The 22725-nt window shown below is 33.2% G+C and overlaps 1 protein-coding gene across 1 annotated transcript; it reads left to right on the top strand.

Annotated features, from left to right (window-relative positions):
- Window positions 1-10851: 10851 nt before the first annotated feature.
- On the top strand, window positions 10852-12449 carry LOC140182300 (serine/threonine-protein phosphatase 7 long form homolog). The gene is made up of 2 exons (XM_072228460.1): window positions 10852-10929; window positions 11910-12449. Exons 1-2 carry the CDS (start codon window positions 10852-10854, stop codon window positions 12447-12449), a joined length of 618 nt encoding a protein of 205 aa, XP_072084561.1.
- The last annotated feature ends 10276 nt before the right edge of the window (window positions 12450-22725 follow it).

Raw genomic sequence — 22725 nt, 5'->3', positions numbered from 1 at the left:
AAAGATGTTTTTGTCTTTAAATAAATAAATAAAAGGATGTTTATGTTTTTATTAATAAATCACAAAAATATTTTAGTATAAACAATGACATAATATTGTCTTACAAAAAAATTAATTAAATGTTAATGTAGATAATATAATCCATATATCGTATTTTTATTTGTTCTCTTTTTTATCATATTTATATATATAAATTTAATTTAGCCATCATATTAGTAATTAGGATAATGCTACTGTGCTGATGGAAAAAAATTTTCTCATCTGCTGAGACAAGTTCTATGTTAAAACAGAGTGAGTAAAAAACGTTAACATCATGAATATTAATTATATTAGATTAATTTATTTTTAATGATGATAATTTATTTGTTGGGTTTTATTAAACCACTCTTCCACCTTAGCCCATGACAACAATAAAGACGTCTCACGACCCACAAATTCAGCCCAACAGAATACACAAATTAAATTATAATTTAGTCTTTATCTTATCTTATAGTTATCTCTATCTTTATCTATATCTTATCTTTATCTAATTTTATCTTTCATAGGCCAATACTCTATATATACTTAGTTTTACCTTTATAGTTTACATTTTCATTCAATCAACAATCAATAAAATTTCTTCATCTTTTTCTTTCATAATTCTTTTATTTTTCTATTCTTTCACAATTTTATTATGGTATCAGAGCTCCTCTTGAGCTCTGCTGACATCCATGGATCAAGGAGAAAGGGCACACCAGCAACTTCATCCGGAGTCTCTTTTGGACCTTTCGTCAGCCCAACACTTTTCTTTCATAGCACTTCCTTTCAATGAAGAAGCTCGTCCTTCAAACCAACTTGAACTTCTGCCAAGTCCAACTACTCATTATCTTTGTTCTTTCAATATCTTTTCTACTGTTAACAATTCTTCAAATCGAGATTCATTCTTGAATACTTGGATCATTGATTCTGGTGCCACAGATCACATTGCATCAAATTTGTCTTGGTTTATTTCTTACACACAAATTTCTCCTATTATTGTTCATTTACCAAATGGTTCTCGAACTACTGTTTCTTATAAAGGCATCGTTCAATTTTCACCATCCTTGGTTCTTCATGATGTTCTTTATTTACCTCATTTCAACTTTAATATTATCTCTGTTTCAAAAATTACTTCAGCACTCATATGTGAACTCACTTTTTCATCTTCTTCTTGCACTCTACAGAGCAACAATTTGGGGACAATTGATTTGGCCAGAATGAGAGAGGGATTATATGTCTTTGAACCCAATTTCGGTAAAAATTCATCCACTACACACTCCATAAATTCCATCCAATCTCCACCCATTACACCTTCCAATATATGGCATTTTCGTTTAGGACACCTTTCTGGGCAAAGACTTAATCATTTACATAAACAATTTCCTTTTATTTCTATGCATCATGACGAGGCTTGTGACATTTGTCATCTTTCTAAACAAAAGAAACTTTCTTTTTCTCAAAGTTTTAACAAAGCCAATGCAAGTTTTGATTTATTACACTTTGATATTTGGGGTCCGTTTCGACAAAATTCTATTCATAATCATAAATATTTTTTTACTATTGTTGATGATTTTAGCCGCTTTACATGGGTTACTTTATTAAAATCAAAAGGAGAAGTACAGAATCAAATAAAAAATTTTATTACTTTAATTGAAACACAATTCAACTCCAAAGTCAAAACTATTCGTTCTGATAATGGACCAGAATTTATTTTACCTGATTTTTATGCTTCAAAGGGCATTATTCATCAACGTAATTGTGTTGAAACTCCTCAACAAAATGGAAGGGTAGAACGCAAGCATCAACATATTTTGAATATAGCTCGTGCTCTTATGTTTCAATCTAATTTACCATCATCTTTTTGGTCTTATGCTGTTAGACATGCTGTTTATTTACTTAATAGAGTTCCATCATCTGCAATTAATTTTAAAACACCATTTGAGATTTTACTCAATCTTCCACCAAATTATCATGACATTAAAGTTTTTGGATGCTTATGTTTTGTTTCTACCCAAAAGGCAAATAGATCAAAATTTGATCCAAGAGCCAAAAAGGCTGTATTTATTGGCTTTCAATCTAGTTTTAAAGGGTATATTGTTTATGTTTTAGAAGATAAAAGAATTGAGATTTCTAGAAACGTAATTTTTTATGAAAAGATCTTGCCCTTAGTCACAAAAAATGTCCAATTCCAGACACTTATCCCAACATTGCCAAACACACCTTCTCAAAAACAAGATTCAGTTAGTCTTCCAGTTGAACCCTCACCTATACCCATTGACCCAACTCCACCTAGTTCTTTATTTTCTCCAACAACCTCTCCTTCTTCCTCATTATCGTTTCCTAACCAAGTTGAACCCATGACCACCGAATCCCTTTCAACACTAGACACTAGTCCACCATCACCTTCTCATCCCCCGTCACCTTCTTCACCACCTGAGCAACCCCATCCTCGTCATTCCGACCGGCCTCACCGACCTCCAGCATATCTCTCTGATTACTTGTGTAATTCCTCTCTCATCTCTACAAATCAATCTCCGTCAAAGTGCAAGTATCCTTTATCTTCAGTCATGTCTTTTTCTTCTCTTTCATCTTCACATAAAAAGTTTCTTTTATCTCTACATTCTGACATTGAGCCAAAGTCTTTTAAGGACGCCAATCAACACTCTAATTGGCGTAGTGCTATGAAAGATGAGTTGGATGCTCTTGAGCTGAACAAAACTTGGCGTCTTGTTGATTGCCCTGCAGGGGTTAAGCCGGTTGGCTGTAAATGGGTCTATCGCATCAAACGCAAGCCTGATGGTTCAGTTGATCGATATAAAGCACGCCTTGTGGCTAAAGGGTTCACTCAAACTGAAGGTGTTGATTTCTTGGAAACTTTCTCCCCTGTTGTCAAGCCTGCCACTATCAGATTAGTTTTGGCATTGGCCTCTATGAAGCATTGGCCTATACATCAGTTGGATGTCAATAATGCTTTCTTACATGGGGATCTTTCTGAAGATGTTTATATGACTCTGCCACCCGGATTTATATCTCCTCAACCGAATCAATGCTGTAAGCTACTAAAGTCACTGTATGGTTTACGACAATCTAGTCGTATGTGGTATGACAAACTTTCTCATCTTTTGCTATCTCATGGATATCAGCAGACCTCATCTGATTATAGTTTATTTGTCAAATTCATTGGTGATCAAATTTCTATCCTTTTAGTCTATGTTGACGACATTGTTCTCACTGGTAATTCTATTTCTGAACTTGCTGCCATCAAGTCTATTTTACACCAACACTTCCGAATTAAAGACTTGGGCCCATTAAAATATTTTTTGGGTATTGAAGTTGCTCAATCAGAGAAGGGAATTTGCTTATCTCAGAGAAAATATTGTCTTGATCTTTTGGAGGATTCTGGTTTATTAGGTGCTAAACCTGCCTCTGTTCCAATGGATAGTACCACAAGACTATATCAAGACCAAAGTCCCTTGCTATCCGACCCTTTTATATATCGTCGTTTGGTTGGCCGTCTTATCTATCTCACCACTACTCGACCGGACATCATGTATGCCACTCAACAATTAAGTCAATTCATGGCATCTCCTACTGAATCTCATCTTCAAGCTGCCAAGCATGTGTTACGATATCTGAAAACTAGTCCCGGCAAAGGACTTTTCTTTCCAAGGGAATCAGAAATTCAGCTTCTCGGCTTCAGTGACTCTGATTGGGCCGGATGTCCTGACACTCGGCGATCTTTAACAGGTTATTGTTTCTTCTTAGGTAGTTCTTTAGTCTCTTGGAAGACCAAGAAACAAACCACCGTTGCCCGCTCTTCCACGGAAGCAGAATATCGTGCACTTGCCAACACAACTTGTGAACTTCAATAGATAATAAATGTGTTACAATTTTTACGCATCTCTCCTATTCGCCCACCAGTTTTATATTGTGATAATCAGAGTGCTCTTCATATTGCTGCTAACCCGGTTTTTCATGAACGGACCAAACATTTAGAGGTTGATTGTCACTTGGTTCGACAAAAAGCTCAAGCTGGAGTGATGAAACTTCTCCCAATTCCCTCTTCTGGGCAACTAGCTGACATCTTCACCAAACCTTTGTCTCCTCAACCCTTCCATCTTAATCTGAATAAGCTTAGTGTTCTTGACATCTTTCATCCTCCAGCTTGCGGGGGCGTATTAAACCACTCTTCCACCTTAGCCCATGACAACAATAAAGACGTCTCACGGCCCACAAATTCAGCCCAACAGAATATACAAATTAAATTATAATTTAGTCTTTATCTTATCTTATAGTTATCTCTATCTTTATCTATATCTTATCTTTATCTAATTTTATCTTTCATAGGCCAATACTCTATATATACTTAGTTTTACCTTTATAGTTTACATTTTCATTCAATCAACAATCAATAAAATTTCTTCATCTTTTTCTTTCATAATTTTTTTATTTTTCTATTCTTTCACAATTTTATTAGGTTTTATTGATTTTGTCAAGCGTTTAGCTTTAAATTTTTTGTGAATATTATCTAGCAGATAAAAATTGGTCCATAAAATAATAAATTGGTCCATAAAATAATAAATTGGTCCATAAAATAATAAATTAAAATAATAATAACAACAATAATATATTTCCAAAATAATAATAATAATAATAATAATAATAATAATAATAATAATAATAATAATAATAATAATAATAATAATAATAATAATAATAAAAAAAAAAAAAAAAAAAAAAAAAAAAAAAAAAAAAAAAAAAAAAAAAAAAAAAAAAAAAAAAAAAAAAAAAAAAAAAAAAAAAAAAAAAAAAAAAATAATAAAATAATAATAATAATAATAATAATAATAATAATAATAATAATAATAATAATAATAATAATAATAATAATAATAATAATAATAATAATAATAATTAATAATAATAATAATAATAATAATAATAATAATAATAAAATAATAAAAAAAAAAAAAAAAAAAAAAAAAAAAAAAAAAAAAAAAAAAAAAAAAAAAAAAAAAAAAAAAAAAAAAAAAAAAAAAAAATAATAATAATAATAATAATAATAATAATAATAATAATAATAATAATAATAATAATAATAATAATAATAATAATAATAATAATAATAATAATAATAATAATAATAATAATAATAATAATAATAATAATAATAATAAAGAGTTAGGGTATCATCACCCAAATCTTTTTTTTTGTTTCCGAAATTTTTATTTATATATATATATTCTCATATTTAATTTGTATAATAATAAAAATAAAGATTTTTTGTTTTTAAAAAAATTATTTAAAACTAATCACTAGTATTATTTTTATTATATTTTTTTATTTTTGAATTTATATTTTTTCATGAAATTAGTAGATAAAAGCTTATTGGATAATTAAAATTTGTGCTGAAAAATTTTGGTTTTGTTAAATTAGATGAAACATATTTTAAAAAAATTATATTTAACAAAACCAAAATGTTCTAGCAAAAATTTTAATTATTCAATAGATTTTTATCTAATTTCATAAAAAAATATAAACCCAAAAACAAAAAGAAACAGAATAAAAATAACATTAGTCATTCATTTTGAATAAATGATTTCTTTGAAGCAGGGACAAATTTAAAAGAGAGCAAACATAACTTTTTTGAACAAAGTTGATGGTTTTAAGTATTTAAAGTTATTATATATTATATAATTTTATTTTTAAAATAGAGTAACTAACTATTTTAGATAAATAATTAAATTATTAAATTCAAAAATAAGTAATAATTTTTAAATTAAGATAAATATTATTTTTAATCTTTTTTATTAAATAATTTTTTTAAATTTTTAAAATTTAAACTTTTTTTCTCTTTTTAAATATTTTTTCTCTTAATGCTCATACGTATTATCATATAAAAATACTTTAATATTTATAATAACAAAAAAATCTTTATAAGTACATGCATGAAAATAAATTATTTTAAAACTTATTTATTTATTTTATGATATTAAAATTATAACATATTAAGTAAATTCATTAAAATAATTATATTTTATATATTTTATTCAAGAATATATTTTAAATATATATAAAAATTATTAGAATAATTTATTTATATTATTTTATAGCATATTTGTTTATGATATGAAACATAAAAATATAACTTACTGTTATAATAATATTCAACAAAATAAACTAATAAAAAATAGATAACTTTTTATATTTTATTAAATCTAAAATAAAAAATATATATATAAAAATTAAGATAATTTTTTTATATAACAAGTACTTATTAGTATCTTTTAATTAAAAAATATTAGTTATGATTATATATATTACTAAATATATAATATTATATTTAACTATATAATATTTTAATTTTTGACATGTCCTCTACTAAATTTTTGGATTTATCTCTGCTTTAAAGGTAAAAATATATTTATTATTATATAAGTTAAATATGAGGATATATATATATATATATAAAATAAAAATATAATTTTAAATAAAAATTTCAGTGAAAGAAAAAAAAGTTAGATGGTGATATTTTAACTCTTTCTTTTTTTATTATTAATTTAGAAGGATATTATTGTTGTTTTAATTTATTATTTTATGGACCAATTTCTATGTGATGGATAATATTTACAAAAAATTTAAAACGGTCAAAATTTTTCAAAACCAATAAAACCTAACAAATAAATTATCACATTAAAAATAAATTAAACCAATATAATTAGCATTCATAACGTTGACAAATTTTAACATAAAACTTGTCTAAAAGTATAGAAACAAGGCTAACACGTGTTGTCTCTTCTCTAGTGCCACGCTTCTTGAGCACATGCGGAGAAATTTTACCGTAGAATCTTCCTAGTAATTATCCTAAACTAAAAGGGAACTCCACCAGTAGGAGGAGGTTATTTATTTTTTTTTATATACGTAGAAGGAGTTAGTAATTACCTCCGGCATTGGACACCCTATTTTTTTGGGCTGGCATACCCTACTTTTCACGAGACAAACTGAGAAAAGTTTGTTCATTTTTATCGTTTTATCATTTTTTAGTTTGAGATATAGAAAAGAGAATGGGTTCTCTCCTAAGCCTTTACCCATAATCAAGCCCATAATGGCTGATTTATTTTTGTTGACTGGATCTTGGTAGTTCCAACTTCCAAAGTTCCAAAATCTTCGTCAGTAGTTCTTGTGACTGTGTAACAAAGGTATCAATATTTAAACTAAGCTAGATTGATTTAATAGTTAATTTATTAGTCTGTTTAAGCAAGTATGTATGCAACAATTTATTGGCCAACAATAAACTCTTAAATAAAGCTCCAATCCGTGAGAGACTAGTTTTTGGCCTGTCGAAATGAGAAATACAAAAAAAAAGTATCAATATTTAGTTTATCCTAATCTCAATACTTTGGCATGTATCGAAATGGTTGAGCTCACAAATAAATATGAATAGAGTTAATAAAATAATTAATATCATAAGTGGCAACAAGATATTAAGCTAATCTCTCATTTTTCTTTCTTTGAAAAAAAATACGAATGGATGCAATCATGCAGCTTGTAATTGTACATAATTGATTTTTTATTATTTATGATTTATGAAGGAAGAAAGTCCAAGATGGTGGTTAGTATCTTGCTAAGATAAGACACATTACTGAAAAGAAATTGCAGGTGATCTAATGAACATAAACAAACACTGCAAGGTTATTGTTTATTGACTTCTTCGTTTTATAATTTTCCTTTAAATCGTCTATTATGACAAGGTTAGCCTTATGTCTATGAAATCTATCCAAGACAGTACCATAGGAGATTTAAAATTTCAAGACAAAAAAGCTAAGATACACAAACCAAAGCTATTAAACAAAACATTAAAACTATATATAAAATTTAAGCATACAATCAATTCATCTATGTATAGTTAATTAGTTACAAAGAGTTAAGGTACATGCATTCAAATTATTCCCAACTTGCGTGGATTGGCTAAGGTTCAAGAATCAATTAGGAATTCGGAACAACGTGAAGCTAAATTGGGCCTAGCATAGCCCACCTAACAATAATAAACATATTTGAGAGCATGCTTTGTACATTTAATTGATATCTTACTAGTCACTAGTCATGAGTCAATATAGTCACCATTGTCCATTACCATACAAATTACAAACGCATTATTATTATTATTATTATTATTATTATTATTATTATTATTATTATTATTATTATTATCTTTTAACAAAGCTCATACGTAAAGGGTTGGTGCTCTAATCTTTTGCCACCCCCTAATTATGGAAGCTTAAAATGGTATATAGATCCTCACGGACTCGCTTTACGGCTTGATTTTATATGAATAGTTGTATTAAATTATATAATTAGTTATAAAAAATAATTAATAATCCTAGTTTATCTTCCTAATTCTAAATAAAAAATTGAATATTTATCATTTGATATTTAAAATATATATATATAAAGTTTTATTTATTTAGGAAAAAATGACAAATTGATCCCTGATTTTTTTGTCTACGAATATTTAAGTTTCTGAGAATTTAAAAATACATTTAGGTTTTTGACCTCTTCAAAATCTGAACATATCAATTTCTGAGTTTAATTTGTTCCATTTTAAAAATTCTCCTACGTGAGCATTCACATTAGCCAAATCAGTATAATAGAAATCAGGTTTGATTTTTCGTTAGGCCTGACAAATTCAAGTGAATAATAGAGATAAATGTGTCTAGATTTTGAGAAAGTTAGGAACTTAAATATATTTTTAAATTTTTAAAAATAAATGTCCACGGATCAAAAAGTCAAAAATTTATTTGTCATTTTCTCTTTATTTAAACATTAAAAAAATAATTAAAAAATAAATTAGAATTCTTAATCATTATTCTTAATTATAATATCTTCTAATAAGTAGTGGGGCATGTAACTTAATTTGTGTATTGCTCAAAATATTTTGCAATTCTTTTTTTTTAACAAATTTATCGTTATAAAATAATACTAACTAATTGCTTAAGATAATATTCAAAACCATTAAGTAAGGGATGTAAATAGGGTGAATATGAATTCGATTAGATATGGCTAAAATCTCGATTCAATCTGTGCTAAAATCATTAGATAGATTAGATCTAATATCTTCGTTTTTAGGCTCGGATCTATTCGATCCACAAATTTGTGGATCAAATTAGATTGAATATTAGATATATTCACAAAATATAAAAATATTTTAAAAAATTTATTTTTATTAAAAATATAAATAAAAAATTTATTTTCATTCTTTTAAATATGTTTATTCCTTGAATATTATTAAACATATATTTTTTAAGTAATAAAAATAAAATAATACAACATATATAATAATTATTAATTAAAATAAAACATAATAAAAATATTTATTTATTTATTTATTTTACAGATCTATAGATCAGATATACGGCTTACATATGTAGATATTTACCTAAAATTTGTAATTCAATTTTATTAGTGTGCAGATTAGATCATATCTACAATTTTTGAATCGGATTCAGATAAATATTGCGTTTATATGGATTGAATCTAATCCATGAATATCCTTAGGTTTTAGGATGAAACCATATGAGTTTAATAACGGAATATGATCCAAAAAATTATTATTATTATTATTATTGTAAAAAAACAGACACTTATTAGGCTAAAAAATCTTGGATGTAGACTAATTAAATGTCAAATAACAGTTAATCCTACTAATTAAACCCTAATTAAGCTTTTTGTGTCGGTTGGACTAAAGCCTTGTTGAAGGGGAAAGTATTGTTAATTTGATTTTTATTTATGGACTTTATTATAATAATATACCTCCTAACCGGTTATAACGAATGTCTAATGCACATGGGGTGCCAATTTTGAGACCCACCTATAATTGGAAATATATTATAGAAATAGAACCCTTTCTCTTTTCTTATCTCTCGGTGTATGGCCTTGAAAAAATGGTATATATTCTCTATTGAGAGAGCTTGGACTTTAACTACTCTAGGCTAAAATATAAAGAATTTTCTCTTTCTTTGACTAATTTTGTACACTCACTCTAAAGAACAAAGAGCATAATAAATTATTTGATCTTCAGTTTAATTTGGATAATTTCTTCATAATGTTACTTAAAAGTTTAAGTTATTAATTAGACATCGAAACCAGAATCAAATCTAGATCCAAACAATATTATTTTAAAAAAATAAAAATCAATAAAATTTATTATTTTTTGTTAATATTTTAATTATCAATTTAATTTTTTTAGTATAATAACTCAACAATATATTTTTAGTTTATATTTTTAAATATTATTGACTAATTTTTAACTAAAAATAATAAATTAAATTTTATTAATCCTCTAACATTTTTCTATTATTTATTATTTAAGTAGACAACAACTTTTATTGTAGATGCATGAATGACTCCCAAGTTCAGAAGGTCCAAACCTATACTCATTATTTTATTTAATTTTTACTTGTCTCATAAAAATATCCAAGGTTGGTTAATGTTATGCAACAAAGCTCAAATTAATTTTATTATGGAGCCACAGTTTAGGTTGGACGGCGTTATGGAGAGAAGTAGAGCTTTACATGCGTATGATGTCAGTGCACATAGAAATCGGACCGAGCGAATAGCAGGCACAACGGAGACCGTCCGAGTTGTGGAAGGCGAATCCACGTGTCGCACACCCATGACTCCCCAGGACGGTGCCCCCTTTAACCCCACAAGTTGCCTTCGTATCTTCACTTTCCCATTCCTTCCCCACCCAGCGAGTTGCATGCCATCTTCTTCCTCCCTGAAATTTTGAAAGCTTGCTCCTTCATCCGTGGGCTGAGGGAAAAAATTTTGAAAATGTCCAAGAAATCAAAATCTAGAAAAATTGATCGTCCGGAATTTCACATTGTAAAATATCTCAACTATTCTGATTATGTAAGTTTATTTGTTAAATTTTTTTAATATTTTATAGTTCTGAGTATTAGTTTTGTAATTTAGTTAACTTTATTGTTGTTAGAACTTGAACTGAGAATGACTGAGTTTATAATTTTATTGATATAAATTTAAAAATAAATGTTTAAAAAAAGTGTAAATATAATTGATTCTTGTTTAAAATAGTTTATAATATATAATAGGTTATAAATAAAATAAAACAGACGTTTTTAAAAATTTTTGGAGGAATATTAGTAGTTATAATTAAGTTGTTATAGTTAAGTGTCGAAATTTAGGAATATATGTTTAAATAATAGTTAGAAATGTATATATTTAAATGTAGTTATTCTTGTGGCTGATTTTTTTGTAAATATAATAGATTAGAAATAAAAAAAATAGTTTTTTAGAATTTTTTGTAATAATAGTAGAAATTACAGTTAATTAGTCAACTATTATAATTAATTTTAAAAGTTTAGCAATATATATTTAAATGATACTTGGATAAGTGTGTTTAAGTATAATTAATTCTTGCTTACAATTTATTTCGAAATTAGTAGATCAGTATTAAGAATGACTTGTTCATAAATTTTTATAATAATATTATAAATTAGAGTTAAGTAGTTACTTGTTATAAGTAATTTTAAAAATTTAAGGCTATATGTTTAAATAATAGTTAGGAAAATGTGTGCTTAAATGTAATTAAGTGTTGTGGAGAATTTTTTTGAATATAATAAATTAGTAATAAAAATAACTTGTTTATAATTTTGTGTAATAATTTTAGTAATAATAATTAATTAGTTAACTGCTATAATTTCGTTCTATAATTTTTTTGGATTAATTTTTTTGGAATAATGTTGACAGAAATATGCTATTTTAGGGTAGTTTTTAGTATTATGAGTAAAATTATATGTTTTAATTAGATATTTTTATATTATGTATGATAGTTGTGTAATTTGAATCGTAATTTTGCTACGCTTTTGCAGGGTAACCGGATGCTGACCTGTGATCACCCTGTCCCTCCGGATCGGTACAACGAGAGGGTGGATGAGCATTTACGATCTACCAGTTTTTACCATGTCGCCCAGATTGGAGTTGTTCAATGTCAGAAAACACTGGTAAATGCTTTAGTGGAAAGGTGGCACCCGGACACTCATACCTTTCACCTTCCGGTTGGTGAATGTGCCGTGACACTGGAAGACGTGGCTATGATCTTCGGTCTTCCGACCGATGGTCTTCCAGTGACAGGTATGACTTTGAGTAGTTTTGAAGCCTTAGAGGCGGAGTGTCTGCACCAATTTGGGGTCACACCGAGAAAGTTGGATTATCGAGGAAGCGGCATAAAACTTACGTGGCTACGGAATTTAAAAGAACGGTTACAGTTGACTGATGAAAATAGTATACATGTGTACGTTAAGTGCCACATCATGTTGTTGATCGGTACGATCTTTTTTGGAGACAAGTCTGGGGCATCTGTCCACTGGAAGTTTCTGCCTCTGCTCAGTGATTTTGCTAGTATTGGATAGTATAGTTGGGGATCAGCATGCCTAGCACACCTGTATAGGAGTTTATGCATGGCATCACGTTTTGATTGCAAGGAAATCGATGGTCCGCTAACACTTCTACTATGTTGGACATGGATTCACCTACCGAATCTAGCGCCGGTTCCTAGGAAATCCCACAGTTTTCTGCTTGCAAACAGGTAACATTATCTTACATTTACCTAGTATCTTCATATTTAGAATCCAATTATGTTAATAAATTGCGTTATATTAGGTGGCGTAACTGGGAGCGTGGAGACCGAGTCTATAGATATCTTAAGCTTGCTCATTTTAGAAAGGCCTTGGATGATCTTCAGGAATGCCAGGTGTGTTTGGATTAATGTTGTATTTGGTTCAGATCTAGTGATATAATTGTTTGGATTTTAATTATTTGTTTGCTTTACTGTTACCAGTTTTTGTGGGTTGCATATTCTATTGAGCATGTTGATCCAGACATAATTCCTGCGGACATCTACATGCACTCAGTCATTTGGAGTGCAACGGTGCCGTTGGTATCTTTCAAATATATTGAATGGCATGCTACTGATAGGTTTAGACGACAGTTTGGTCAACTGATGATATTATGTTCATGTATGGTATGTTGGTTAAGGTTGATTATACTATATACTTGGTTGGTTTGATTGTTTTATATACAGGTGACACCTGTACTCCAGATGAGACTGGCAAAGGCTACAATCTCAGGATTGATCCACCGCGTCGTAGCGCGAGTCGATACACTCCGTCTGTGTTCAAAAAGGCCGCAAAGAAATGCAAGAACATCGTGAACTTTGGAAAGTGGACATCGAGGAAGTAGTTGTGGTGTAGTTAATTTTATTTATGATTCAGTTATCTTTTGTCATGTATACCTTAACTATTTATGTATGACTATAGTTTCCTAAGTACCAACTAAGTATTGTATGTTTCAGTTGATGTTCCTAAATTTCATTAACTATTATATGTATGATGACTTTGCATGTGACGCTTCACTTGGACATAGGTTACAATGATTCTATTATCATAAATTACATTGACATAGGTTACGATGATTCAATTATCGTAAAGTACATTGACGCAGGTTACAATGATTCAATTATAATAAAGTACATTGACATAGGTAACGATGATTCATTATCAGAAAGTACATTGACATAAGTTACATTGTTTCAAATATCATATAAACCTACTACACATTATGGTCAGTACCTGGACCACCTCCCTGACGGCATCTACTACGACTGTGACCCTCAGTCCCCACATTGCCTACATCGCCTCGGACGATGTAACATTCGTGTGTCCATCTCATTCAAGAAGCGTGTCATCCTGGGCCGACCTTTGGCAACGCGTCTCAGGTACGGGTTCGGTACGAATCGAGGACCACTGTAAGAAGGACACGTTGTAGGATTCCCTAGTGACCTAAACCTAGCCCGATAAACGCGTCTAATTTGGTCCATCTTATAAACATCATGCACATACACCTGCCAATCTAGTTGTTGATTTGCACAACATGCAAACACATGCCGGCAAGGAATCCGGTCCACTTAGAACTCACCACAGTCACATCTTTGGCGACGGAGGTCAACAGCATACTCCACTCCACTTGGCATCTCACGCACTTCAAAGACTTCATTCTGCCTGTCGAAGCAATTAACCTGAATGTTTCCTAATGCAAGTTGATTTGCATGAAGTTTGGCAGTCACATGCTCAGAAAAAACATGGCCAGCATTAATCCGAGCCTCCGCCTCGGCTTTTTTCCATGTGAACAACTCATTAAATCTGTAGAATGTTGCTTTCACAAGTGCAGTGATGGGAAGATTGCGTGCACCCTTCAAGATTGAGTTGATGCATTCCACTAGATTAGTCGTCATGTGACCCATCGGTAACCACCGTCGAATGCCAATGCATACTGTTCACGGGGAATACGGTTTAACCAGTTAGTGTACGCCTCGCCTCGCTCTCGTAAACGATGGTAACACAATTCATACTCGCGAACCGTCCTCGAATATCCTGCACAATATCATATACCAAACACAAAATAAGCTTCAGGATGTTTAGATTGTTCGCATTTTCATTAGTAACAAACTTTGAAGTAATCAATGTTACCTATATTGACGACAAGCTTTTGCAGGTACGGTGCTTTAAATTTTCTCAGAAAGTTCGACTCAATATGCCTGATACAAAACATGTGGAAAGCTCTAGGAGGTGACCAAGCTCCGTGACTGCGTTCCACAGCTGCATTTATGGACTCATGTCGGTCCGATATAAGTTCCACACCATCCCGAGTCACAATATGTTGACGCATGTTACTCAGAAAAAAGTGCCACGCATCAGAAGTCTCTCCCTCGACAATAGCAAATGCAATCCGGACGATATTGTTGTTACCATCCTGCGAAATGGCCACTAACAAGCAACCCTTATACTTTTCGTACAAGTGAGTCCCGTCCACCTGGACAACTGACTTATAATGTCTGAATGCTCTAATGTAGGGGTAATAGCTCCAAAATACTCGATGCAATACCCGGATATCACTTACCGAGTCATCCCCTTGATATGCAGGCATAGTCTCAAAATGCACGACAGCTGATGTCTCCTTATGACACATGGCCTCGAACCATATAGGTAACGCTTCATAGGATGCTTCCCAACCTCCAAATATTTTATCAACTGACTTTTGCTTAGCCAACCATGCTTTCCGATAATTGACGGTATAGTTGAACTTCGACTGAATTTCTGCAATAACTGATTTTACCTTTAAAGAGGGGTCAGCCTCAACCAACGGCTTTATGGCTTCTGCAATTGTATTTAAATCCAGCTTCGAATGATCCTGAGAAATGGTTGCTCTGGTACAAGTGTGATTGCCGTTGTACCTCCTAATAACCCAACAGTACTTTCTGCTGATCATGCTAACTCTGATAAGCCAATCACACCCTGACCCGTACTGTGTACACTTCGCATAAAATGTCAACGGCTCCGACTCATACACACGGTAGTCTACAGATCTTCGGAAGGTATACTCCTTCATCGCCTTAATAATAGCTTCCCTAGAACTGAATTCCATCCCACGGCGAATTCACCATCTGCGAAAAAAGGAACTTCTGCCAGGACGGTAGCCATACCATAAATATTTAATACACGATTGTTTAATGACCAAAATTAAAGGTTAATCAGTACTCACAACATCAATAACGATATAAATAAGCTTTACATTACGTTATTATCTCAATTTCAATTAAATAAAAATACAAACACATTAACACATACTGTTAATTAATACAAATTAACTAAATATTTCGGTAAAAATAAATACTAATCTTCCAAATAACTTCATAAACCCTATAATAAACACTCGTTAGTAAACCCTAATTAACTAAATAACTAAAAATAAATAGTAATAACCTAAATAACTAAAAATAAATACTATAATAAATACTCATTAATAAACCCTAATTAGCTAAATCACTAAATAAATACAAATTAACTAAATAACTAAAAATAAATACTAATCTTCCAAATAACTTCATAAATCCTATAATAAATACTCATTAATATATCCTAATTAACTAAATATCTAAATAAATACAAATTAACTAAATAACTAAAAATAAATAATAATCAACTAAATAACTAAAAATAAATACTGTAAGAAATACTCATTAATAAACCCTAATTAGCTAAAAACTAAATAAATACAAATTAACTAAATAACTAAAAATAAGTACTAATCGCCTAAATATCTTCATAAATACTATAATAAATACTCATTAATAAACCAAAATTAACTAAGTAACTAAATAAATACAAATTAACTAAAAATAAATACCAGTCGCCTAAATAACTTCATAAATACTCTAATAAATACTTATTAATAAATTCTAATTAATTAAATAACTAAATAAATACTGGACCCTAAATACTAATTAACTCAAATTATTTTTATCTTAAACTTGACTAAATAAACTCTTTTACAAATGCTGAACGAGTACCTGCACTCATATAGTCCGGAAACTCCGGAGTATGCATGGCTTCCAAATTCAAAACTCGCATGAAAGATGGCTCCTCAAATGGCACTTCGTTCGCGAGTGTATTTTCAACGTCTGTCACATTCGGAGCCACACTGCCGTCACCTTGGTCTTCATCTCCGTCTGGGCCAACAACTTCGTAATTGCTTTCGAACTCTTCCTCACTGTCACTATTGTAGTCTTCCCGTAAAATGTTTCGATCGGCCTCAGATTGTTCGAATTCAATGTATAACTCGGTGAACGAGATTTGAGCACGACTTTCGATATACATTGAAAATATCTCCTGCATGCTCGTTTCGTCCGTAATATATTTCGTCTGAAATTGAACGAATCCACCAAATACTGGTACAGGATATATGTATAAAATACATGATATTTTTATTGCCATCTCCGAATCTATTTTATCACAAATCACACCTTTAAACTCTTCAAATAAAATTGTGAAGGGTAATAACATCCAACGGATCTTCACAAACAAATTTTACTCCTTCAGGTGTCTGCAACAAAATTTGACTAAAATAATACACTTTCAAAAGGACTCTATCATCCATTCTTCTCACTCAATTAAATAGACACAAATATTTCACTATCAATTTTTTCCTATCCAAGCCAACTAGCTCAACACCAGACCATGAGAAAGAAGAAGAGAAGTCGAAGAAGATGAAAAATGTTAGATCTGGTCGGCGGATTAAGGTTTACACATCTTCGCAAGGATATATATACACACACAAATCGGACCAAGCGAGTTGTGTAACCTAATTCAAAAAAAAAAAAAAACTATATAATAATGAAAACGGACCATCCAATTTCATTTAGGGAAAATAAAAAAAAATTACTCCTCCACAACTCGGACCTAGCGAGTTGCTAAACCTAATTCCAAAAATTCGTTAACAATGAAAACGGACCATGCGATTTCCTTTAGGGAATATAAAAAAAAATTGTTCATGGACAATTCGTAGGGTCCAATATCCTTTATGTTATTTTCAGATCTTTTCTCCATGCAAAACGGACCCTCCGATTTGTTCAAAGCAATCTAAAAAAAGAAATCGTATGGTCCGATTTCTTATCACCAACTCTGAGCAAAAAAGCTGTCCCACATATTGGTCTAGCTCCTTCTGATCCCATAACCCAGCACAACACACCCAGGTCTTCCATAACCAAAAAAATTAGCCGCAACAAAGTCCTAGAAACAAAAAATAAATAAATAAATAAATAATTCCACACCTTATTAATTAGAACTGACCTAAGACAGCAACACAGCTGGTCGTTTCAAAAGAGAAGAACTACTAACTAAGAATAGGATTATTATAATACATTTAATTTATTTGTAATTTATAATAAGATTTATTTTTTGTGCATTTACAGTATAATGTATTTTATATAATTTTTTAATTATATTTATTTTAAAATAATTATTTATATAATTAATATAAAAAATAATTATTTTTACAAAAATACTATTTGTACACTAAAATCAGCCACTAAAATTAGTTATCAATGTATTTATATATAAATACTTGTGATTTAATTTATTTTTAATATATATTTGTGTTCTAACATGTATTTTATACTGGTGACTGATTTTGATATACATGTAGCGTAACTCTTATTTTTATTGATATGATATATATATATATATATATATATATATATATATATATATATATATATATATATATATATATATATATATATATATTTGTGTTCTAACATGTATTTTATACTGGTGACTGATTTTGATATACATGTAGCATAACTCTTATTTTTATATATATATATATATATATATATATATATATATTTGTGTTCTAACATATATTTTATACTGGTGACTGATTTTGATATATATGTAGCATAACTCTTATTTTTATTGATATATATATATATACTAACACATAATTTATCAAAATTAAATTTTTATAAATTATAATAAAGTCTAAAAAGAAATTGCACTTTTGTAGGGGATTCTAAAGAAGGAAGAGATCAATGATCAATGTGAAGATCACAAGTTGGCAAAAGTCCAAAGCACTAGCACATGGCGTCCACACGCCTCCCTCATAGTCATAGCTAAGGCAATCAATAATTATCTATGATATGATATATGTGATATGTAACGTGTACTATATATGTGTGGTTCACGATTTTTATGGATGGTTATATCTTTTTTATATGGTAAGGTCATAAATAAGGGCACCAAGTAAATCAAAGTATCCATCACGGAACTATAGTGGCCACCAACTACAAAAATTCAAACATTCACCACCATCACCTTCTTAACATCTGATGCGAATCCTGCACGTACCCACAAATAATATATCCTTATAATGATGCCAATTAATAAAGGGAAAAAAAAAAGAGATAAAAAGGAATAAAAAGAAGAAAAAAAAACTTCTATTATATTTAATTTGGTAATATTTTAAAATATTTTAAAATCATTGGCCTATCTTGATCTAAGAAATTGATTATATGGAGACCGAATTTGTGCATGATGTGATCCCTAGTGCCCCATATTTTGCGGTCCCAAAGACAATACAAACTAAGTATTATTAGCTTCTGCATCTCCGTCCGGTGTTGTGTTGAAAATTTGGCCTCAACTTTGGTATTCCTTTAATTGGAGGAATATCATACCACCTCATCAAAAGTTAGGACAAATTAACTTTTTACCTCCTTGAGGTCTATCAATAAAATAAATATCTTCTTTTAGATTGTAATAAGGTAATTACTTATCAGCCCTTACTCGTAAACTTTCACTGACATTAAATTTGTATATTGATGCATGCGTATTTTAGTAACCTTTAGTTATTATTTTTTTAAGAGGAATGCTAGGGCCAGTAACGGTTGTGATTTGTTGCCATCAAATAGTCATCAATTGTGGTTTTAATTGTGTGAGATTGGTGTGAGATTTTATCCAATGGTTCACTTTTTTTTGCTGGTTATATGCTGGCCAGAATTTAACAAAGTTGCTGACCCCCTAGACTTTTCCTTTTTTTAAATAGTAGTAATAATTTAGTGTTTTTATTAGGAATTTTATGTTTTTAATCTATATTTTTAGTAATTTTTTTTTAAATTCAAGATAGACATTGTCTTTGTTTTAATTAAGATTTTTGGTATTTTGATCTGTTACGGCCTGGCCCAAACTCACGCGGGTCAACCCGACCCGAGTTCTCGCCGGCCCAGTAATGCGCCCTCCACCCGACCCGGACACGTGTCCCGTACGGCTTGCACACAGCCGAAGGACAGCGCCCTTGAGGGTATGGGTCTGACCATTGAAGGGGCCCACTACTGACATGTATATAAGGGGGAGACTGGCTCCCCCCCCCAAGGTACGTCACATTCTTACACCACCTCCTTTCCGCCTGCACATATTCTGACAAGAGCGTCGGAGTGTCTTTGCAGGTGGCACCCCCCCTCTACATACGAAGTGCTCGGGACCTCGCACACCCGGGACCAGGAAACCACGACCAGACGAGCCTCTCCACCATCCCAAGCGTTGACCTCAGGGTCCTAACCCGAACCGTCCGGTACCCGACCTACCGAACATTGGCGCCCTCTGTGGGAACCGTTCATGGATTTCGTGCTGGTCCAGACTGGGACAGGTTCCGAGGTAGCGCCTCCCATACTCGGGGGAGGCGCCGTCGCGACGGAATCCCGGCAACAGCAACGGTCGCCCCCGAGGGATGCGACACAGACTCACGAGAGACGCCCCTTCGGGGGGACGGGTGATAACCACGCCAGGATAATGCAAGAACTACGCCATAGAATGCAGGACTTAGAGCGCCGGCTAGCAGAAAGAGAGCGCGACCAACGCTCCCCAGAACGGAGCCCCACCCGTTCCCGTTCGAGGAGCCGCTCGAGGCGCACGCCGAGCCCCCAGTACTAGTTGGAGAGCACTGGGGGGCGAGTACGCCCCAGAAGGAGAAGTCGCGACCCCATCATCTACGCCCGATACGAAAGGCGGCGCGCGTCGAACAGGGGCGACGAGGAAGCCCACCGCGAGAACAATGAGTCGAGAAGAACTACCCGAGGACCCGTCATAATAGGAGCGACCCCTTTCCACCGCTCTGTACTCGAGGTCCGACTACCAAAACACTTCGACAAACCGACAGATATGAAATATGACGGAACGCAAGACCCCCTGGAACACTTGACGGCCTTTGAGGCCAGGATGAACCTAGAAGGGGTGGGAGATGAGGTCAGATGCCGCGCCTTCCCAGTCACCTTAGCGGGCCCAGCAATACGGTGGTTTAACAACCTCCCGCAAGGCTCGGTGACCCAATTTTCCGACATCAGCCACGCCTTCTTGGCTCAGTTCACAACCAGGATTGTCAAAGCCAAACACCCGATTAATTTGCTGGGGGTAACACAGAGACCCAGAGAGCCGACCAGGAAGTACCTGGACCGTTTTAATGACGAGTGCTTGGAAATTGACGGTCTGACGGACTCAGTGGCAAGTTTGTGTCTAACGAACGGACTCTCGAATGAGGACTTCAGGAAACACCTCACCACAAAGCCCGTCTGGACAATGCAAGAGATCCAGTGCGTGGCCAAAGAATACATTAATGACGAGGAAGTCAGCCGGGTTGTGGCTACCAATAAACGGCAGCCCGCCTACAACCAATCCCGGCACTTCGAAGCCAGAGAAAGACCAAAGGAACACGCCAGGGACGGCGGTCCGAGTAAACCACCCAAACCGTTTCCCCGAGTTGGGAAGTTCACCTACTACACCCCCCTCACGGCATCGATCACTGAAGTTTACCAACAGATAGCAGAAAAGGGGATACTGTCGAAGCCCCGACCACTGAAGGACAGGACGGGAGGAAACAAGAACCTCTACTGCGAGTATCACAAGGGTTACGGGCACAAGACCCAAGACTGCTTTGACCTAAAGGATGCCCTCGAGCAAGCTATCAGGGACGGCAAACTCGCCGACTTCTCCCACCTTATAAGGGAACCAAGGAGACGCAACCGGGATAACGACAACGAAGACAGATCCCGACCAACAAGACGACGACAAGAACCAGAGGGTGACGACCACGGTCTCACGGTGGTAAACGTGGTGACGGCCAGGAATACCGCCCCGAGGTCGAAATCGGCGCAGAAGAAAGATGCCAAGGTCCTAGCGGTCTCCACCTCACCTGTTAGAAGTCTTAAAGGTCTCCCACCTATCTCTTTTGGCCCGGAGGACCAATGGTTTGACGAGGTGCCGGAAAGTCCGCCCATGGTCATTACGGCTAGGGTCGGAACTGGCCTCGTCAAATGAATCCTGGTAGACACGGGGGCAGACTCAAACATCATGTTCCGAAACGTTTTCGATGCCCTGGGATTGAGAGATTCCGACCTGACGACCCACCAGCACGGTGTGGTAGGGTTAGGAGACCACTTCATCAAGCCAAACGGAATCATCACACTCCCGACCTCTGTGGGACAAGGGCAAAGACGGAGGACAATCATGGCAGACTTTGTAATATTACGAGATTCGACGGCTTATAACATCATCCTGGGGAGAAAGACCATTAACGACCTGGGGGCAGCTATCAGTACGAAACTACTGGTGATGAAGTTCATCACCGATGACGGATCCGTGGGATCCCTCCGGGGCGACTTGGAAACGGCGGTCGCTTGCGACCACGCCAGCCTTTCTCTCAGGAAAAAATCCAAGGAAGCGTCAGGGGTTTTCCTGGCCGACCTGGACGCCAGGGTAGACGACAAACCCAGACCAGAGCCAGAAGGAGACTTGGAAAAGTTCAGAGTCGGCGAGGAGGACGATAAATTCACATTCATAAACAGAAACCTCCCGCACGAAAAAACTCAGAAACTACACCTTTTCAACTCAATCATGACCAGATACGGCTAAAAACTACGCCTACCTCACAAACCACCCAAAAAAGCCTATCCTGGAATGGTACCCCTTCCCTAACTCACCTACCCCAGCACTGAAAAACCTCTCAACAAAAATAAACCAGCCATGCAACGAACGCAAACAGCAAATCACACAACAACAGAACATAACACAGATACCAGAAGAAAGAAACCAGAAGATTACCTGGAACGATGAAGGAAATCTGGACTGAAAGTTGGAGCAAGAGGGAGTTCGCACAGAAAGCTTTGGATGTTAGGGAGAAAAAGAGTTGGAAATAGTGAGAGTGGGAGGTGGATAGGGAGAAAAACTGTTTAAAAACCACCCCCAAAAGCGCGAAAGGAAGCAGGGGCAAGATAGTCTTTGCGCACGGGTTTTTTCAAATCAT

Source organism: Arachis hypogaea, chromosome 19, assembly GCF_003086295.3.
Source record: "Arachis hypogaea cultivar Tifrunner chromosome 19, arahy.Tifrunner.gnm2.J5K5, whole genome shotgun sequence".
Taxonomy (NCBI): domain Eukaryota; kingdom Viridiplantae; phylum Streptophyta; class Magnoliopsida; order Fabales; family Fabaceae; genus Arachis; species Arachis hypogaea.
Note: the sequence above shows the minus strand (reverse complement) of the source record. Positions and strands in the feature narration are given on the sequence as shown.

Excerpts from the sequence above, each read along its gene's own strand:
- LOC140182300 (XM_072228460.1), top strand. The coding sequence starts at position 10,852 with ATGTCCAAGAAATCAAAATCTAGAAAAATTGATCGTCCGGAATTTCAC. Across the intron at positions 10,930-11,909 it reads ATCTCAACTATTCTGATTAT|GGTAACCGGATGCTGACCTG; the intron begins GTAAGTTTATTT and ends ACGCTTTTGCAG.